General features: G+C 43.1%; 1 protein-coding gene across 2 annotated transcripts in view; it reads left to right on the top strand.

Moving 5' to 3' along the window:
- Window positions 1-21,790, top strand: part of afap1 (actin filament associated protein 1) — a 150,466-nt gene that overhangs the window by 22,627 nt on the left and 106,049 nt on the right. For both annotated transcript variants that reach the window (XM_083937348.1, XM_083937349.1), the window contains exon 2: window positions 12,517-12,645. In XM_083937348.1, the coding sequence (XP_083793474.1) occupies window positions 12,517-12,645 (129 nt within the window). The remainder of the gene's footprint in view (window positions 1-12,516; window positions 12,646-21,790) is intronic.

Below are 21,790 nucleotides of genomic sequence, written 5' to 3' on the forward strand. Positions count from 1 at the left end.
CGACATGTGGACCGGGGGAGGTGGGGATCGAACCACCGGTCTCTCGAATGGAGGACGAACCACTCTTTCACTGAGCCACAGTATCTCTAATGGTTCCACTTTTAAGTTGTCAGACATTATACTGCAAATTGTTCTCTCAACTTGCATTTTCTTTATCCTTCAGGCAAACAATTTTCCTGCTTTTTCATCTTGGTTCTTTGGTTTTTCACTAGAAGGAGCTCTCTGTTCAACAAAGGGTTGAAAACACACTGAATCATCACTCATTGAGCCCTTTTCCTAAAACCCCATCTAGTGGGCTCAACAAATACAACTACTGGTTCACAAAGCTTCATTCGGACATCACTACTCATAGCACATCACAGTTTTTCAGGATCATTATTATTGTAAAGATTAGTCTCTGCTTTTTTAATTTGGATTGGTTTGAAAAGAGGAATATAACACCTTGGTTTCAGAGACAGGACGTCAAATTTCCACCTATGCCTGGCCGCCAATGTGACTTATATTCTGGATAAAAACACCTTAAGAAAGGGCGCAAAGTTCAGGGTAAGGTATCATCATAATGGAGCAGTTACAAGTGACAAGTGCAGTTAGATTTACATGATATGACTAAGATATTTTGGCTATTTCACACAGATATTATAGTTACCATAAGCATAATACAATAAATGTTAGACTAAGATGTAGGCCCTTATGTATGGAGCAATGGTGGTTTACAGTAGCATTACTAAATAGACCCAAACAATGAAAATCCTTTTGATTACACTTGTAACTGTATCAGAAATTTTCTTATGCCTACATCCTAGTAATGTAAGGAGGCTGCGAAAATACAGCATCAACTAGTCAGGGCATTCTCAGCTCTGCAGCTGAGAAGAGGGAACAATAGAGAAGATGTTGTCGTTTACAATGTGTCATTTCTCACTCCCAAGCAACTACCATTCCCGGTTCAATTAAGAAAACCACATGTACCCTATTCCCACCAGAATAAAGAATCCTGAAGTTTCTCTATAGTTTTGTTTTATAGATTCCGAAGAGAGCATCATTGTTATTGCTCAAACATCTATCTTAAGTTTGCTATTGGAGAAGCCCTCTTTCTCCCACCATCTTTCCTCCTCTTAGCTCATATCTTTTGTAAACCTATGTCAGCACTGACCTATTCCTCCTTCCCTATCCCTTTCTTCCTCCCTTCTTTCTTCAGATCAGGGTTTTGCAGATGTATATTTGTGGTCAGGGAAACACCTGCTCATACAGTTCACCACCTGTACTGTTCAATAGCAGTCGGCCCTGCTTTGTGATGTTCTATGTCCAATGGGAAGAAAACACACTAACCTTAATAACTGTAATTACAGACCTGAGAAAGGGTGAGCGAATAAGACAACTTCAGCTAAGCAACATCAGCCATCTCTTCCTTTCTACTCCAAGCCGGCACTTTACAGACTCTTTATGGAACATTTATGACAGGTATATTACGTGACTTTCACAGCCTTTTCCAGCAGTGCAGACCAAATGTACAAGTACATACGGCAATAGAGATCAATTTAGTAGCTTTTCTGGAGCGTTCACATTATATAACATTATGACAGCTAATCTTCTGATACAGGACCAGTTTGCAATTTCCAACTACTAAAGCAATGGTAGGACTGGGCCATAAGAACTGATCTCTGGTCAGCAAAGGTCTTGAAAACGGCATGCATGCGTGCACACGGCATGCCACCGCTTAGAAGCTGTCGCTGAAATCCTCAAGACTGAAGTTAGTACAGCGACCAAAGATTGCAATGAACAGGAAGATGTTCTCAGTATCTCAGTAGGAGCCCAGGGTGGGCAGACATCTGTAACTCCACCGCGGAGCCAATATTACATTTCTTTTAATGTTGCAAGCCCAGTTCTCCCTACTAGTCTCCCTTCAAGTTAAGGGAGTTGAAAAATATGTTTTTTGATATGGGCTGGTTTATTCTGCCAAATAAAAGCGTTACGTTTTTAGTCTAGATTAGTAAAAAAACAATTTATTTAGACAAATTGTGAGGTGTTGAAAAAGATACAGAAACTTTGGTAAAATGACCATCTTAATAAGATTAACCCGGCCTGCAAGGGACAGGGGGAGGCCCACTCATTTAGACAAGTCTGACTTTCATTTATCTAATAGTGGCTGGAAGTTCTTTTGAAAAGGGTCCCTGAAGGAGCTGGTGATAAACACTCCCAAATACTTGAACTCCTTGTTAGCTGTTTTGAAAGGAAATATGGATTGTTGGAGTGATCTCGCCAAGTTGTTGACAAAAAATAACTCACTTCTGAATAATCAACTTATACCCCGATTTGTGCTCAAACTGATCCAGAATTGATGAAACTGGGGGGAGGGAGGATGTGGGAAAGTTTGTGGACTAGACCGAAACAAGTGATGCCTTTAAACTCATTCTGGTTTCTAAGCCAGATGGCTATTGAGTCGATGGCTATGTTGAACAACAAGGGTGAGAGCGGACAGCCCTGCCGGGTCCCAAGTTTGAAAGGGAAATATGATGAACAGACACCGTTCACCACAGACACCACAGATGCAGAGGAGGTTACAAACAGAAGCTTTACCCAAGAAATAAAGTCTAAGAGCGTACTCACACTGTCCTTCTGGCCGGGGCCAAAACCATTTTTTCAGCTAAAGCCTAGTACCTTTAAGCAGTGTGAGTGCACCCGCTCCGCGCACAACTGCGGCCAGCGGGCTGTCCACGGCCCGCTTGAAAGAGGTGGGCTTTAGCGGAGCCGTTTGCACATGTACGAGCACGAGCGTGCGCACGTGTACGCGCACGAGCACGAGCCCTACGGCAGTAGCGTTATGTCCGCCTGTTCGGGCATGTAAATAGAAGGACGGACCATGCGCGGACATTTAACAACAAAAACAATGGCGGTGAAAGGTTCATGTTGGTGTGATGCGGAGGTGGAGTGTTTACTGCAGATTTGGTCGGATGAAAATATTCAAAAACAGTCGACAAGAGCACAAAAACTCCAAGGTCTATGGAAAGATTTGTAAACAAAGCCACACACACGCGATCAATGCGTGTGACGTGTTACGGCGTGATGGCGTATGGACAGCAAGAAGCATTGGCCGGCCCTGGCAGTGTGAGTACAAACGGGGCTGGGGAGAGGGAGGGGGGACAAGTACCCTAAAGTTCGGGTCGCGGTCCGGAAGGACAGTGTGAGTACGCTCTAAGCCAAATTTCTCCAAAATGAAAAATGGAAAGCCCCACTCCAGCTGGTCAAAGACATTCTCTGCATCTAGCGCCACTACGACCTCGGGAGTTGCCGATCCAGGTGCGAAGATGATTTTGAGCAGCCTTCTGGTGTTGAAGAATGGATTTCCCCCTAATATGAAGCCTGTCTTATCTAGGGAAATTATTGATGACATCACACGGAGGGTGAGGACCTTAGCTAGGATCTTACAAACTACGTTTAAAATTGAGACCGTTCTGTAGCTGCCACATGAGGTAGGATCCCTGTCTTTCTTCTGCCTTCAGTAAAGGAGTCCTTGAACATTCTCACGAGCATGGGGGCTAATAGCATCGAGTACGCCTTAAAGAACTTGACAGTAAAACCATCGGGACCAGGAGATTTCCTGTTTTGCATAGACTTGATCCTTTTGTGCACCTTTTGTCTACAGAGTTCTCTAGCGATATTTATATCAATCTGAGGGTAGGTTAAACAGGGTAAGGTATTAGTGGTCGCTGTAGTAATTGGGCTGCATTAAGAAGTAGGGATGGGCATGATTACTCGACGATCGATTAATTTATTATTAAGGATTTCGTCGATGACATTCATTTTTCATCGATAAAACTAATGCAGGTTCTGTTGCGTAGTGTGGGTCATGAGGAATGAAATGAATTTCATTATGTGGAAGCAATTAAACATTTTACCACACGGGGGCAATGTTGGAAAAAAAGCCACTGGGAGGATCTCGGCCCTCCTGAGTTTCCGTCTACTTCAAAAGTATTCATGAAGAGGACGAGGTCACGGCGAAGTGTGGCGTGGGATCATTTTGATTTAAAAAATGACTTAGTTCACTGCAAACACTGCGAAGCTGTGTATAAGTACAACACGGCCACGACTCAAATGATGTACCACTTGAACAACACGCATCCGACCCTGGTTAGTAGCGGTGGATCCGACGCTCAGTCTCAACCTAGCATCAACTCGATGTAAGCACGGACACGGAGGAGCTGCGATGCACAACGATCAGAGAAAATTACCCAAGGGATCTGCAAGTTCATTGAGATGGATATGCTGCCCTTAAGTATTGTCGAGGGCGAAGGTTTTACAAAACTGATAAACTTATTGGAACCAGCGTATCACATTCCGTCTCGACGTACCATCACCCGACTGATAGAGACTCACTACGAAGAACGGAAGCAAGAGCTGTTAAAAGAATTTAGCACAACTGAAAAAGTCGCTCTAACAACAGACTATTGGACCGCGTTAACAGCGGAGAGCTACATCACCATCACCTGCCACTACATAAGTGATGACACTTGGGACACCTGGATTGCACCCCTACAAGCTGGTGGAAAGTGAATGGAATAAGGTTCCCCCGGCTTGCCAAATTAGGACGGAGGTATCTGTGCATCACAGCAACGTTGGTCCCCTCAGAGCGGGTGTTTTCCGCGGCTGGACTGACTGTCACCAGGCTGCGGTCACGTCTGACTCCAGAGCATGTTAACATGCTCATCTTTCTCAACAAAAATCAGTAGACTGGTGTTGAAGATGTATGTGAGTTACTGGTTCTTTTTTTCTGCAGCTTTATTAATAAGCCTAATTTATTGTAACAATCACCCTCTTTCTCGACTGTGTGCCTTTGGTCATTTTTGAGTTACGTTTGTCAAAATCTGTCCAAACTAAGTAGGCTGTGATATATTTTTGGTTAAGTTATAACATGATTGTTTGTTTGTATTAATATTAGTATTATTATTTATATTATTATTATTTTCGGAAAAAACGAGGGTCCGTTTTGTTTATGAGCACCGGCAGGCTTCGCTGCTTAAGAGCACAGTAGCGCATATCAAGTGTAACCGTTAAATGCTTCAGGAACTTCCACATGTATTGCTCATCTAATAATAAAGATCTAAATGTGGAAAAAACGCTGTGTTTAGTATTTTTATTGCATTTTGAATGTAGTTAATTTTAATTAAATATTAATGATTAATCGAAAATCAATTGTTAATTCTCCTGACGATCGACTAAGATAATTTAATCAAATGCCCATCCCTATTCAGAAGTATATAGTGCGGTGTGGAAATCAGATGAAGTGGATAATCACTGGATCAGAAGTGTGGCTGTTGATAGTAGTTTAATTGGGATGGAGAGGCAGAGTAAGTTCAATCACGTTTTCACAGTTCCTCTGCAATTTCCACCAGCCTAGCACGTTCAGCTCTTCTCATTTGAGAAACATAGGATATCACTTTTTCCCGAATAGTAGCTTTAAGCGCTTCCCACAAAGTGCCACTGCTGACATCAGGGGTGTCATTAAACTCAATGTAAGAGCGGATTTGAGTTGCAACAAAATCTTTACACTTACTATCTAACAGTAAGTGTCAGCTGAACCTCCATGGTGAAAGTGGAATTGTATCTCATAGAAAACTTATGTAAACTGTGGTAGGAGCATGGTCAGAAGTGAATATTGGGTGATATTCATACGCATTCACACAGTCGAGGAGATTGTTATTGAGTAAAAAGAAATCAATTCCGGAGAATGTGTGGTGAATGTGGAAAAAAAGAGAAAACTTTACCATGGGGATTTCTAAACCTCCAAGGGTCAGAAATTCCCAACTTTGTTGCATAGGTTTTTATTGTGTGTGCTGATTTGGATAGTGTAATCTGTGTAGTAGAAGATCTGTCGAGAGTCTCATCCTGCACCAGATTATAGTCCCCACCCATGATAATGTAGTGACTGTCAGCGTTTGGGATTTTTGCAAATAGCCTTATGAAAAACTGTTCATCGTCCCAGGTGGGCGCATAAACCGAAACTAAGTGTGTGCCTTAAACTATGACATAACGGCCGTCAGCATCTAGGATTACATTTGTTGACTCAAACAGGACCCTTTAATGAACGAGGATAGCTGCCCCTCTAACTCTATCTGTAAATCTCGAATGGAACAGGAGCCTCATCCACCCCCTCTTAATACGTGGAGTGTCAGCTGATTTGAGATGTGTTTCCTGCAGAAACATCACATCCCCCTTAAGGTGCTGCAACTGTGTCAGAACCTTACCGATTTTGACCGCTTTGTTCATTCCCGTAGTATTCCAGGAAATCAGAAGCACTCCAGTACCTGTCTTTACAGCATTAGCCCTAGAAACAATAATGATAAGTTAGACTGACACTGCGTGACCTGAAGTATTCTGTAGTAGTGGAGCAAGGGTTAAAAAGTTATAAAAAACACACAAAAGAGAACAAAACAACATAAAAGGGAACAAAACACTACCTTGCCCAATCTGAGGGCTACTCCCATCCAAAAAAACGTCATCCAGTGCTCCAGACTAACTTTTTTCACTCGGAGAACTGGGGCCCCCAACTTAAACTTTTAGGGGCGCAACCAGAAATTTTAGTGGCACACACGCTGTAAATCAGTGCAAAAATTACAATGTTCTGTTTCGAATTCAGTGTCACATTTTTATTGTGCACTTTTGAAGATGCAACATAGAAGGTAAACCGACCATCGCTGTCATGACAGTACAATTTAAAAAAAATTATACCATTCATTCAGAATAAGGGGTGTGACCAGACCCTCAGCTCATGAGACGAAACGAAACATGATATTGAGTGCACGAGAACAAGATGAGATGCATAGTACTTGGGTTAGCCACAGTGTAGCCTATGGTACTCACGGAGGTAAAGTATAAAGTCAATGAATCAGTTAAACACTGTTGATTTCTTCCCATAGAGCCGACATGAAAACTGTTTTGGTTTAGTAAATTTCTGCTGTCACTCGGCTCGAGAGCTGCCGACAGACGGCAGAGATTGTCTGTCCCTATGTCTCACATACGAAGGCTTCGGGTCCGTCAGGTCTCCACACTGTGACAATAACTTGTAGCCTGATGTTAACTACATTGCGGGAGCTCATGTTTTACGTTTGTGTTACGGTGCTGACTGCACTATCTTCTTAGAGTGCACAGATAACCCTGTGTAGGTGAGCGATAAAGATTCGAAATGAAATGAAATAAAGCTGTGAAGAAAAAAATATGATAACGAACTGAAATCTGCATGTAGATGAGCTTCCAGTTCTTGGCACAAGAGCCAATTAAATATAATCTGAATTCAGATAATAGTGAAAACAGGCGCAGAAAGAACAATTAAAAAACGTGAATTCAGAAACTATCAGAAAACACTGGATCTCAAATCAACATGTCTGCAGTGCGTTAAAATGTCCATTTAGCGATTTCTGTTCAAACTCTTAACAATAGGAATATCAGCAGTCCGTCCGGGCTTTAACTATTAGTGCTGCAGTCTAAAAAGCACAGCTATACAGCTGGCATCACATCAACTCAAGGTTATCCCGATAACATGATAGCAGCTCGTCCGCGGTGAAATCAACAGCCTCCCTCGGTCATCAGGTTTCTTTCGCGTGGGTGGATGTTAGGTGGCCTTTAACCTCAGTGACCGAAGAGCGCCTCTTCCTACCTCCGTCCTTCATCACGATGACAAGCCTGGCATGGTATAGCAACGTGGGTTTGAAGCCCAGGTTGTAAAGCTCCGACATCATCCCTCGGTATTTCTGGCGTTGTTGGATAGCATGAAAGGGCCCTGTCACATTCCGCCGGTGATTCCACAAAGCCTTTGCCGAAAACCTCCATGAGCAGCACCGCGAAGAAGGCTGTCATCCACGGCCCCTCCACTGATTCAGTTACACCAATGACTCAGATATTATTTTGCCAGCTCCTGGACTCCAGGACGCTTACTTTAGCCAGCAGCTTAGCGGTGCTCTTTGCTAGCGTGGCAAAGGAGGCCTCCAGTGTCGACAAACGCTCATCTTGTAAATCTGCATTTATCTGGAGGAAGCATATCTTCTGAGCGTGTTCGGACACTGTGGCGAGGACCTGGTCCAGCTTTGCTTCGAGTGTTAAAATGGAGGTTTTAAGATTGATGGAGAGGGCTTTGAACTCGGCGGATAGGGCTGTACGGTGCTTTTCCCAGAGGTTAGCAATAGCCGCCATGCTTATCTCGCCGCCTGCCTTGTCTGCAGTGCTAACCTTCACCCTACGGTCTTTTACAGACTGTCTGGTCGCATGTGTCGACATATTTCGGTGGTGTATCCGTCGAAAAGAGACGAATATTACTATTTGTTGTGACGTTTGGGGTTCTGAAATGTGAAATTATCAAAAGTTGTATATATCTTTTAAATATCTAACAGCCAGTATGGCAAAGATTAAGTGAATGAGGGTGTCAGAGTGAGCTCACGACACTCCAAACACACAAGCAGTTTGTTTTGTCACCACCAGGGGTGCTGAGATTTTTAAAAAATGTATTAAAAATATTTTGCACAATGATTTTTTTGATTATGTGTATTTTGAATTTTAATTCAATTATTTTGAGGCCTAATCAACACAGGTTAACGGATTCGAGATTCAAGAAGCTTTATTTATCCCGAGGGAAATTATTGTGCAACAGTTTCAATACAAAGGCGGAAAAGGATCAGAGTAACAATAAGCATAAACATAAATCAAATCAAAATAAAGCTAACATCAGATAAATCAAGCAATGAACTAAGTGTGACAGAGTGCAACAGACATCGTGGTTAAGTGTAGGTATATACAATATACAACAATACACACTGTGCAGTTTAGCAGCAGATTGAAATAAAATAAGTACAAACTAGATAAGTGAGAAGGAGCGATAAGTTTTAAGTGTTAAAAATGTTAAAAATGTAGCAGCATTTCCTACAGAACTAAGTGACAGTATGGCACAGTGGAGTGTAGCAGCATTTCGTACTTAAGTCAGTTACAGTAAACCACAGTGAAATGTAGCAGCATGTCCTAAAGCACAGTAAGTGTATCAGCAGATAGTTACAGTACCATTAATAAATAAATAAAGTGATGTAGTGGTGATATAAAGAGACAGTGTAAAGTGTAGCAGCAGTAAGTTACAGTACCACAAATAAGTGATGTAGTGGTGGTATAAAGTGACAGTGTAGTATAGCAGCATTACTTACTGAACTAAGTGACAGTACAACTGAATAAAGTGGTGCAGTGATGGTATAAAGTGACAAAGTGACATTTTCAGGATACAGTGTCTCCACTGTTCATTACCTGACTGGTAATCTGAAACTGATACTTTCTCCTCAGTTCTTTGGGGATTTCAGGCCTCTCCCGCATTAGCGCCGTTGGTGTTAGCGACAACAGCTGTTCACGGGTGTAAACAATGGAGCCGCCGCATTGTTGCGTCCAGACGGAGACGCGGTCGGCAAAAATAGTCCCAAGAATGAGACAAACGGACGAAAAAACACGTAAGAAAGTTCACGAACATAGTTGGCTAAGGTTAGCACTACGACTTACAGGAAAAAGCACTAATTAAAAGACAGTAAAATAAGATAAAATAACAAAAAAGTGCGGAAAAGGAGAGGGAGCAACTGTTGCTGGCTGCCGCTTTACACAGCGCCGGAACCTGCACGAACAACGGAAGTTCCGTTGTTAACATCAGGCAGGCTTGTGGTCGCTGAGTAAAGAGGTTTCCCGTTTCTTCCATGCAGCATACATCCATGGCAGCAGCAGACTAGTACATTTACAGTCTGACAAAACGAGGAGGAAATGTGGCACAGAAACGGAATTTTTTGGAAAACCACCCCCAGTGAAGAAGAACACTAGTACCGCAACCACGGCAACGGTAAGCAGCCGAAATGAGGAGACTGTCTGCCTCTGCCTGCAGTTGGTCCGCCAGGCCCAGCCCCAGCACCCGCAACCCAGCCTAGCGTGATTGGATTAGACAAGCCTTTACAGCCAACATCCAGTTTCAAATTTCCTGCAGGGCATTGTGGTAATGAAACGTTCCCACGTTCTGTGGCATTGGCTTGGTACTTGGAACTCCAGCTCAAAATGCTTAGGCCAAGCATCGCCAAGCAGCTCTCCGATCTCACAAAAGACAGAGGGTCCAAGTGTGTCTCAGTCCAAGATGTAGCATGACATTTGACAAAGCACCAGCCACAAACAAGAGCCATGTTTTCAGAGACAGAAAAACTGATGGAGTTATGTCTGTGCCTACCTATCTCCGTGGCCTCATCCGAGCTCACTTTCTGTGCCTTGCTTCTTTTGAAGAATATAAGCCTGACTCATGAGTTGGAAGTTCCAGATTTCTGATTACAAGTGAATGTAGCATAACCGGTTCCACCTGCAGACCAACCGCTGTCATCAGCGTCACTAACATGGTGGGGTATTTACATTTATAGTAGTGAGGGAATGTCTTCACAGACACACAGATTGGAATACTCAGCAAAGAGGCAACAAGTGCTGAAACACAGAAGACAAACAGGACTGTCGCTGAATACATTAGCATGGAGCAGATCCCTGTTTACACTGTGGATAAACCTGACTAACAACAACTGATTCACAAACTGAATCCAATGTTTAACCTCCTTCATGGAATCGTTTAATGCCCACACAAATCCCTGAGCTCTACAACACAAGAAAATATTTGTCATATTTATATTCACCATACACTTATGTGTTTTCTGTCTTGTTTTAAATCTGTCAGACAACTTGTGTTGTATTTTTCTAATCTTTGTTTTAAAAATTCTTCCTTCATTTTTTTTATTTTTCTCAAAAATGGTATTGAGGATTTTCCTGGGTTAGTATGGACCTTGAAGTTCTTGTATCGTGACAACTCCAGTGCGTAGTTGAGATCAAAATGAAATCTCTTAGCAAGAGGGCTGAAAGATGGGCCTTGGCCCTCCCACTGTATGCACTTGGCTTGATAACTATTCAAGATTCAGTCACAAAACGTTATGGGTGTGTAGTTGAGATCCAAATGAAAACCAAGTTGATGGATGTGGTCCGAGCAAAGGTGCCAGAAGTAGGGGGATAGAAGGAATGTTGTCAATGTTGTCTTGAGTTGCAGCTCTTATGTTTGAGTAAGCATGCCCCTGCTGAAGAGTCCTTGAGCCCCTGTTGGGGGGGTTCAGTGAGCAAATAAATACCACACCAGGGCTTAGAAGTCAGCTTGTGAGTCATTGGTTCAGTGAATACCCCAGCTTGGGCAGGTTTTCAGCCTGCCTGAACAACTACTTGTAAAGGCATTCTTGAACCTTCAATTACCCCAGCTGCTCAGAGTTGTGGCCAGGGTGTGACTCAGGGTATCGCTAGAGAAGATCATGGACCTCTGTCAGCTTTTACACACTTCACAGAGGTTTAATAGATCAGCATAAATGTATCATCATTAACTTCACTTCCCTTTTCAGTCTGCAGCTGCTTTTCAGCATGATATTGCAAACATGTGATTACTTGTTGACCAAAAGCTTGAGTTGCACTAAAACAACCCAGGACCCCGAGTTTGACGGATGACATTGCATTGCTGTGCAGAGCATTTCACCATTGAGTCACAGTTATGAAATCAATGCGATGTCATCCGTATCACAACAAGGTCTGAGATAGGAGTGTGTTGAGATGAAGGGACATAAGCACACTTTTCATTATGTTTGGATTCCCTCCTATTGTTTTGCTCTCTGTGGAAAAATTCAAAAGAGAACTTGGCTGTTTTGATCTTACTGCTGTTGGGCAGTTTGATCTGTTGCAGCTATTGGAATCATGAACCAGTTCCAAATTGTACAATCTATTGGAATTGTATGCCTCCCAGCTGAGTAATACATTTTCTCAATGCAAGCATATGTTTCTGACAGTTGTGCAATGCAACTGTAAGTGTCTACTATGCTGGAAACTTGCAGCAAGAAGGAGTCATGGTAAAGAGGAAGAAACAGTCCAAAGAGTTTGTTGCTGAATAAATATTCTCTCATATAATTTACACTGTTTACACTCAGAAATAATAAAAACACAGTTTCCTTGATGCTGAAATCCTTTGTAGGCCTACTTTTTTTTAAGTCTCTTAATTTGTAATGGAGATTCTGCCCTGCAGGTACAGCAAGTTACTGTAAGCGTAGTATGTAGTGCGTGCATAGCAAGTGTGTGGTTAAGCAACACAGTGACTGTGGAAGCACTCGGAGCAGACAGTTGTTGTCTGACACAACAGAGAGGTAAAGGTAGTGTAGTAGTAAATGTACAGTGCAGAACACAGTCTCCTCTTTGCTTCCTGACCAGGAAGTGGTTAATATGCAATGGAGAAACACAATTCCCGAATTAACTTTAAAAAAGGATAAAAATAACAGAAATAGACATTCCAATTATTGATCATAATTATTTATATGAGAATTAATCATTACTAATATTCATGATTGTGATAGCCCTGTTGGACCTTGTTGTCTGCTTCCAGCACTTAAATCTTTAGTGTGTGAAATAATAATGGCATCCCTTAATATACTGCTTAATGTTTTCGTGTTTGTGCTGCAGCTATGGAGGAGCTGGTGTTCGAGCTTCGTCTGTTCCTTGACTTGTTGGACAGGGAGTATCTGAGTGCTGGGGTTAGAGAGAAGAAGATGCACCTCTCCAACATCCTCCACAGAGTCCTCTCAGATAAAGGTGAGATGGAAAGACACCCTAACTACTACTAAACTATTGGGGGGGGGGGGGGATTTTAGTTCTGAATGGGTGTGGTTTGGGGGGTTGATTAATATTTTACAGAACATTAATTAATTGTTCAACGGAAGAATTGATTGTTCAACAAATTTATTAAAACTGGATAAAGTTCTACTTACAAATAAATCTGTTGAAGTGTAAAGTTTTTTAATTCTATTATTTTTCACGATGTCTGCCTATGACGAAAAAAAATCTTTATATTTATGTGTGGCTATGATAGTTTGTTGAAATTGCCCCCAATTTCAAGTTAATTTCCATAATTCCCATAAATTCCTTTAATTCCAATATGTAATATTTCCAAAATTCCCAGCTTGACCTTCCCGTGGACGTTTCTTGAAATTTTCAGCCCCTTTGCCACCCTACTTGTGATGTTAAGTCAAGCGAATGTTTATTTTGTGGCATCCGTGACAGTCTGTTATGTTTTCGCTCCGTCTGTCTGATTATAAACACTATGAAACCACGCCTACTCTGGCTGCAGCCAGTAAAGAAGCAGAGAGGAGCCGCACACAGACATGCTGCCCAGCTGTTGCACAGAGTTCATAAAGTACCGATACTAATAAAAGATGAAATACTATTGTTTCTTACAGCAGGGTTCCGTGGTACCTTTCTAGTACCGGTTTACCATGCAACACTAGTTGAAACAGAGCAGCTAACGTTGGTAGCAGAACAACAAGTTAGTGACTTTCCGGCAGCTGATCTCTGTTGATCATGCAACGGACTGTGAGGAGAGGAAAAGAGAAACTGTTCTGCAAAATGTGTTTTTTCGTTTAATTAAAAGGCATAATTATTTTAAAGGAATGTGCAAAAAAAACAATGAATATCTGAATACCAAAATTTAAAGATCGAATACCTACTCAACAAAAGAATATTCAAATATTTGTCCAGCCCTACTAATTAATGTTCCATTCAGGTTAATCTACTTTTTCATGTTCATATTTTTTTGAGCATGTAATACCTTGACGGTTATTGTAGAGAATATTCTGAACATGATTTGTCATTTTTTTGTTTTGTTGCAATAATAATAAACTTACATTTTTATAAAGCAGCATATTTGCTCATTCATTTAATTTAATTTAATTTTCCCACAAACATGCGATTGATCATGATTAAATATTTTTAAATGATTGACAGCCCTACTTTTGATGTATTGTGCTGTGTTTCGTGATGTATTTGTGTGGGTCTGTGGTTGTTCTTTGTCTACCTGCCCAGGGACAACAAATGTAAATAAGCTGATCTGGCATAATTCCTTCCAATTGTGCGCTGTCCCTGCAATAATAGAAAAATAAAATGAATACATTAAAGTGTTCTGAGAGTTCCAGATTATTATTATTATCATTATTATATTTTATTTTTACAAAAGAGAAGATTCTATGAAAAATAGACAGTGGCTGCCAGTGCAGTAAAACTTCTTAAAGATAAATGGATAATGTGAATTGTTCCAAACAACTCCAAGCTAAAACAGAAGCTTTCTCTATGTAGTTTAACTGTTTATCTTAGTTTGTCACTAATCTTAAAAATTTGCCGAAATTTTCTGAACTCAGGTACTCGCTAAACATCAGTCCCCTCAAAACTAGGGCTGTTGGAATAATATTTCAGGGTTTGAATATAAATTTAACAATGTAATGTAATGAAATTCTCAAATTACTATTCAAATGTGTGTGTTTTTTTTAATATGTATATATAAATTTGTTGGCTAATGATAGCGACTCTCATCCCTTTCACATTGACCTTACATTGACTGTAAAAACGAAATGCTTTTGTCACGTCACAACAGAAGTTTTCTGAATCACAATCTCATTATCAGAAATCATTAAATTTGATGTTTTTCATTCGGTGCCCAAGCTTATTATTATTATTATAAAGATAGATCTTTGTCCTTTGCCTTTAACACATCTAGGAGCATTGGGCAGCCGCTCTACGTGAAGTCACTGCCTGTACCAGGGATTGAACCCAGCAGTGACTTACTGCTGTGAGTCGTCAATGCTTGCCACTTGCCGTAAGGTGAACCATGAAAAGTCTTTTAGAAAACGACTCCTGCTCCGCGGTCTGGCATCTATAGAAGAATTTTAATACACCTTACGGTGATACTTGTATACACATCATCAGTGATGGACCTGGGTTCTCAGGGTGTTTTGGGTCTTATCATCGGACACCCTTCTGCCCCAGGCGACCCAACCAGGGGCGATCAACCCCCCGGCTTGTGTACAAGTAGCGCCCACCACAGATCCCCCCTACGGATCCACAGCCACCGTGAGGCCTTTTCTGCGGCCTCAAGAATGTTGTTAGTGGCTCTCCTTAACTGCAGTCCTCTAATACCAAGGAATTTGAACACTCTCTGGAGTGAATGCCCTGCGAAACCTCTGCACCCGATTTTCGACAGGCTCACAGCGGGCTTTCCAGCCGTTGCTCCGGCACTCACTGGTAAGCTCAGCCTACTTGGCCCTCTTGTCCTCGTTGGCCTCATCAATCCAGTCCTCCCATGGGACAGACAGTTCTAGCAGGACCACTTGCTTGGTGGGGGTATTTTTCTGTAGGGTTCTTCGTAGCAATTTTTGGGTGCTCCCTCACGGGGGCTGTAGTTCGGGGGGCTAACTCTTTCTACCTCGGTTGCCGTCTCTCGGGGCTGTCCGCTGTCTCTCCAGCCGTCATCACTCTTTTCATTGCCGTCATCCAGACTTTCCTGGAGGTCACTGGCTGGGCCAGGTGTGATAGAACTTTAATACACCTTACGGTGATATAGTTCATAAAAAAGAACGAGTTATGCTAACAGTGTTTCCCTATACTTGTATATATTTATGTGGGACACATTAGAGCCACCCAGTCCCTTTGATCTGCAGAAATACCTTTCTTTTTTTTCTTTTGCTTTATTATCATGTTTGTTTGGACAATATTTAACCTGAGGGCTGTTGCACGAAGGCAGAATTAAGACATTCGGGATGAATGAAAAAGCCAGCCTTGAATTAGTCTGGTCTGATCATTCTGGCTTAATCGGTGGCACATACACCAAGCCAGGATGAGAAGCAGCGTCTATGTCAAGCCAGGTGTAAGTAATTCTGTTGAGTGTGCGTTCACGGATTTCAAAGGTAGACCGCGAGGTCGAGTACAAATTTACTGATTCAGACACGGAAAAGACGCATGCAGCATTCTTCTCTGCGTCCAAACAGCAAGAACTACCACCACTAAGACCAATGTTAAAATGCAATAGTGTAGGCCAACAATATTCAGCTACAGACAGGAAGGTTTATTATTAATCAGAAGATTATTTATTGTTGATTGTCTACAGCCACGCTGTAAGATGGCTTTCAAGATGGCGCTGCTCTAGTGGCAGCTTGTTACAGCAGCTCTCTCCCACAGTTGAGCTCTTTCCCTTCTACTTTTGTTTTTTGTTTCCTACTTTTAATATATTTTTTACATGTTTGTGTTTTTAAATGTACCAGTGCACTATGGAGACCAAAGTCGCCATGTTTACTTTGGCTTTTCATTTGTTTAATGCAGTGTTAACTTCCGTGTCTGGGGACCGCTGTTGCAGCCATGGCCCTATTTGTTTACAGCAGGGATCAGCTGTTTAAGGTGTTGCCCAACAAGAGACCTGATGTTCCCCGTGAACTGAAGAGGAGTAGACGGGGGAGCCGTGGCGGAGCTGTGGTCCGCGCCAAGAGGAGGAGATACAGACCCGTTCTCCCGTCCATCATTATGGGGAATGTGAGATCTCTCCCCAATAAGATGGATGAGTTAGCGGCATTGACCCAGCACCAGGGGAAATACCGGGATGCCAGCATCATGGTGTTCACGGAAACATGGCTGACTACGCCGACCCAAGACACGGCCTCTGCACTGGACGGTTTCAAGCTGCTGCGGGCAGGCAGGACGAGGAAGCGCGTTAAGAGGAAAGGAGGAGGGCTGGCAGTGTTTGTGAGTGATGAAACTCTGGGCACATCACTATTAAGGAGCAACCTCTACTGTAAAGACATCTATGCGGGATAGTTGAAAACATGTTCAACCTGAGTCTAAAGCGAGGGTGGGTGACAGCTGTGGAAAACTTCCTGCGTGGTGCTCAGCGGCTACAAGTGTGGCACTGACATCCCACCTGATGAAGACCCTGGAATTGCTGGTCCTTGTCCATCTCCGCCCCCTGGTGAGCCCATCGTTTCAGTTTGTCTACCAGCCTGGCATCAGGGTGGATGACGCCGCCATCTTCCTCTAACACCGAGCTCTATGGTAATTGGTAAATGGACTTGTACCTATATAGCGCCTTTCTAGTCTTCTGACTACTCAAGGCGCTGTCACACTACTTGTCACATTCACCCATTCACATTCACCTGGAGAATCCTGCAGGTACAGAGGACTGACTCAGGACTTTGTGGACTGGTGCCAGCGGAACCGCCTCCAAATCAACGCAGGGAAAACAAGAGAACTGGTGGTTAATTTCTGCAGGCAAACCCAAAGTGTGTGACGGAGTGGTATCACAGGTCTTTCCTTCCTGCAGCTGTCGGACTGTACAATCCGTACTGTTCCCAGTAGACCACACACACCAAAACAATAATAATAAATAATGACAATAACTGCACTATACCATTCACCAACTGGGTTCACTTCAGTGTGAAATACTTAGCTCAGGTGAATTTCAATCACAATGTGCAGTAGTAATAGTAATGAGCCTGTGAATGTTCTCTTTTGTCTAGGTCATCGTTATCCCCAAAGCAATTTCAGTCAAAAAGCAACTGGACTTGGTTTTTTGTCTAGGAAGACGTTTCACCTCTCATCCAAGAGGCTTCATCAGTTCATGTACTCATCTGACCAGGCTGGGACTGGTTCAACTATCTGGTGTGGAGATCCAGGTATTTAACCTTTCAAAAGGCCGATGGTGTCACTGTAACCCTTTGTGCTCCAAGTGCCAACGGCCGCCGTTAGAGTGACAGTCGTTGGTGGGAATTTGGTTTCTACTTTGGTAGTGCTCTATTGGGTCATAACTACAGTTGTTGGAGTCACAGGAGGCCATTTGTGAACAGTTGTTCTTTGAGGTTAGATTATTGAATCTCCTGGGGAGGGATGATAGGGCAGCATTGTAAAATGGAGATAAGTGGTGTCTCAGACCTCCTCCTCTGTTTAGCGATGGTTTCTCTACTTTTGCATAGATGGCTTCTTTTACTCCTCTTTCAAACCATCTGTCCTCTTTGTCCAGGATGTGGACATTGTTGTCATCAAAGGAAAACAATGACAAGGACAACAATAACAGGTCTAACCCTAACATAACATACATAAAATACTGAAACAAAAATACTCCAGGAAATGCTAAACCTATTTTAAATTACATTTCAAGGAACTAGTATTTTCTTAACGTTATATTAATTTAGTAACTAATGTTTCCTTTTTTATTTTTCTTCAAGTACCACCAGATAGAGCTCGAGTACCACCAGCGGGAGAACCAGTGGACTACACCATCGTTTTGTTTTTTCCAGATCTTAAATCAATTAGAATGAATTAATATTCCTCCAGAGAAAATGGAGGAAAACGGATCAAAATTATCTTATCATGGGAAAAACACAGGAAATAAAATGTATGTAATGTATGACCCTGCCTCTTTCAGACAGTTTTTTCTACTTTCTCGGCAGGTCTCAGATCAAGCTTTTTCAAATAAGGTCATCTGCCTCACGGCACGGCACGCTGAGCACGCCCGTGAAGTTCAGCTCAAACAGCTCTGGTAGAACATGTGGCCGTTTACTACATGTAGCTACATGCTAACGGCAGACAAAGCTAATTTCTCCATAATTCCATATTGCGCTACTGCACCCAGAGTGCCGTGAGTGCAGTCTGATGTGTTTCACGGAGACATGGCTGCACAGGGACATTATGGACCAGAACGTCTCCGTGGATGGCTTCCACACCATACGGGATTGCAGGACTGCAACGAGAGCGGTAAGCGGAAAGTAGGGGGGCTTGCCGTTCAAGTAAATGGCAGATGCTGTAATCCTGGTCATAGCACCGTTAAAGAACAGCTCTGTAGCCCGGATGTTGAACTTCTGGCCGTTGGACTTCGTCCATACTGTCTGCCTAGAGAGATCCCACATGTCATCACCGTTTGCTCTGTGCATCCCTCCCTCTGCAAACCCGACATCTGCCTGCAGCATCATATAAACCACTATCTCCAGACTCAACACCGCAGTGCCCTTACATCATGTCGGGAGACTTTAACCACGTCACCTTGGAAAGAGTTTTGCTGACCTTCCAATAATACGTGAGCTGTCCTGCCAGAGAGGAGAGGACTCTGGACCTGATGTATGCTAACATTAAGGATGCATACATCTTCTCTTCTCTCCCCCCTCTGGGCAAGTCAGATCATAACCTTGTTCACCTCAAACCCTGCTATGTGCCTCTGGTGATGAGGAAGCCTACGACCACAAGGACTGTGAGGAGGTGGTCTGAGGAGGCTTATGAGATACTGCAGGGTTGCTTTGAAGTGACTGACTGGCCTGCACTTCGTGAGCCTCACAGGGAGGACATCGATGGGCTCACTGAGTGCATCATAGACTACATTTTTGCGTCGACTGCAATGACCCAGCTCACATTGTGACCTGCTACACCAACAACAAACTCTGGATCACCAAGGACATTAAGGCCATCCTGAATGAAAAGAAGAGAGCATTCAGAGATGGCAACCATGATAAGGTGAGGAAAGTGCAAGGGGTTCTCAGAATTAAAATCAGGGAGGCTAAAGACAATTATAGGAGAAAGCTGGAGAATAAACTCCAGCTTAACAACATGAGGAACATGTGGAGTGGCATGAGAACCATCACTGGGTTCCAGAAGCCTGGTAGTACGGGGTTGGACGACCATGTGGACCAGGCCAACGATCTTAACTTGAACCTATTTTTCAATAGGTTAGATACAGCGGTCCATCCCCCACATGACTCTGCTGCTGCCGGCCCCTCAACCAATGACAATTTACCTCCCCCTACTCCTCCTCCTTACATACTCCTTGTTTGCCCCTCACCACCTCACTTCACACCTACCTATTCCACCCCTCCCCCCTGCTCTACATCATGTCCTCTACAACCTGACGACCTCAGCCCTCCCCTAACTGACACCTCTATAGTGTCACGCCTGACCTGGTGAGAAGACAGATGACAAGACACTCTGGGAAAACTGTAGGCCCCGATCGCGTATTTCCCAGGGTGCTTAAAGCCTGTGCCCCCCAGCTGAGAGTACTGAGTCAAGTCTTCAGCCTGAGCCTGCACCTCCAGATATTCCCTGTGCTGTGGAAGACGTCCTGCTTCGTGCCTGTGCCAAAGACACCGCGTCCCACTCTTCTTCCTGAAGAGGCTGAGGTCCTTTAACATCTGTTGGACGATGCTGAAGTTGTTTTATGAGTCTGTTGTGGCCAGTGCGGTTGGTTTCGACTATTGAGTCTCTAACAATGCTCGTTGCCACTTGGAGCACAAAGGGTTCCAGTGACATCATCGGCCTTGTGAGAGGTTAAATACCTGGATCTCAACACCAGTTAGTTGGACCAGTCCCAGCCTGGTCAGATGCGTACATGAACTGATGAAGCCTCTTGGATGAGAGGTGAAACGTCTTCCTAGACAAACAACCAAGTCCATTTGCTTTAGACTGAAATTGCTTTGAGGATAACGATGACTTGGACAAAAGAGAACATTCACAGGCTTAATGAAGTGAATAGATTTTATATCCAAAAGGTCAACCTCAGAGACATCATTCTTAAACAACATTACTCAGGAACAGAAGAGGAGATACATGTTTAAAACATCCAAGTGTACTTTCATTACATTTCTTCAAAGTCTTCACTACATACAGTATCTAAGTCTGGACAGTATGGATGTAAACTGCAACATGACTGATTGGCAGAGGCATAGGCAGTAATTCCAGTTCATCTCATCTTTTGGGCTGTTCATTTGTTTATTTTTTACTGGTGGTGTTTAAACTTTAAGTTGTGTAAGTCCGGCGCACAACCATCCCATGGTCTTTTTCTGCACTTACATACATCAAATAAATTATCGAGACAGTTTTTTTCGCGTAACAACTATTAACGCAGAAATTCGGGAGAGTTGCTAACAGCCGGATGTGGCTAACACTGATTAGCTCAGGGCAGCTCATTAAAATTGCTTTTTTAACCACTATACTGCTCAAAATAACACAGACCTCTGCAGTAGCACGGAATATTCCTTACACATGAAACAAAGCACCAGCAACGCACCGTGCCCAAGCAGGTTTTACGGGTAAAGCCTAGTTCGTTCGACCAGTGTGAGTGCAACCGTACCGCGCCTAGCTGCGGCCACGGACCGTTTGGGAGAGGTGGACGGACCATGCGCAGACATTTAAAACAATGGCAGCGAAAGGTTGGTGTGATGTGGATGTGGAGTGTTTACTGCAGATTTGGTCGGATGAAAATATTCAAAAACAGTTGCACAAGACGCACAAAAACTCCGAGGTCTATGGAAAGATTTGTAAACAAGGCGATGCATTGCGATGATGTCGATCAATGCGTGTGACGTGTTACGGCGTGATGACGTATAGACAGGAAAGAAGCATTCGCGCGAGGCCCAGGCAGTGTGAGTACAAACGGGCCTGGCCCACGGGGGGAGAGGGGGAGGGGGACAAGTACCCTAAAGCCCGGGGCACGGTACGGACGGACAGTGTGATCGCGCCCATAAAGACTTTACTACTAGTCCCAGTACCAGCTCCTCTGTTAGTAAAGTCCATTCAAGTCAATTACCAAATGCAATCCAAAAGGAAGGAACCCATTGATGCTTCATTTTATGTGTAGGGACTCTGCAGAGGTTTGGTGTTATTTTTCAGCAGTATTAGTGGTTAAAAAGCCGTTTTAATACCTTCAGCGTACTGCCCTGAGCTAATCAGTGTTAGCCACGTCCAGCTGTTAGCGACTCTCACGGATTTCTGTGTTAATAGTTTAAACACGAAAAAACTGTCTCCATAGTTTATTTGATGAATATAAGTGCCGAAAAAGACCATGGGATGATTTTACACTGGAATTACACCTTAAGTCAATTATATAAGATCTCATCAACAGTGTAATGTAAAGTATATTTTTATGTTGACAGAAAAACCTCCT

Source organism: Echiichthys vipera (genome assembly GCF_963691815.1).
Source record: "Echiichthys vipera genome assembly, chromosome: 22".
NCBI lineage: Eukaryota > Metazoa > Chordata > Actinopteri > Perciformes > Trachinidae > Echiichthys > Echiichthys vipera.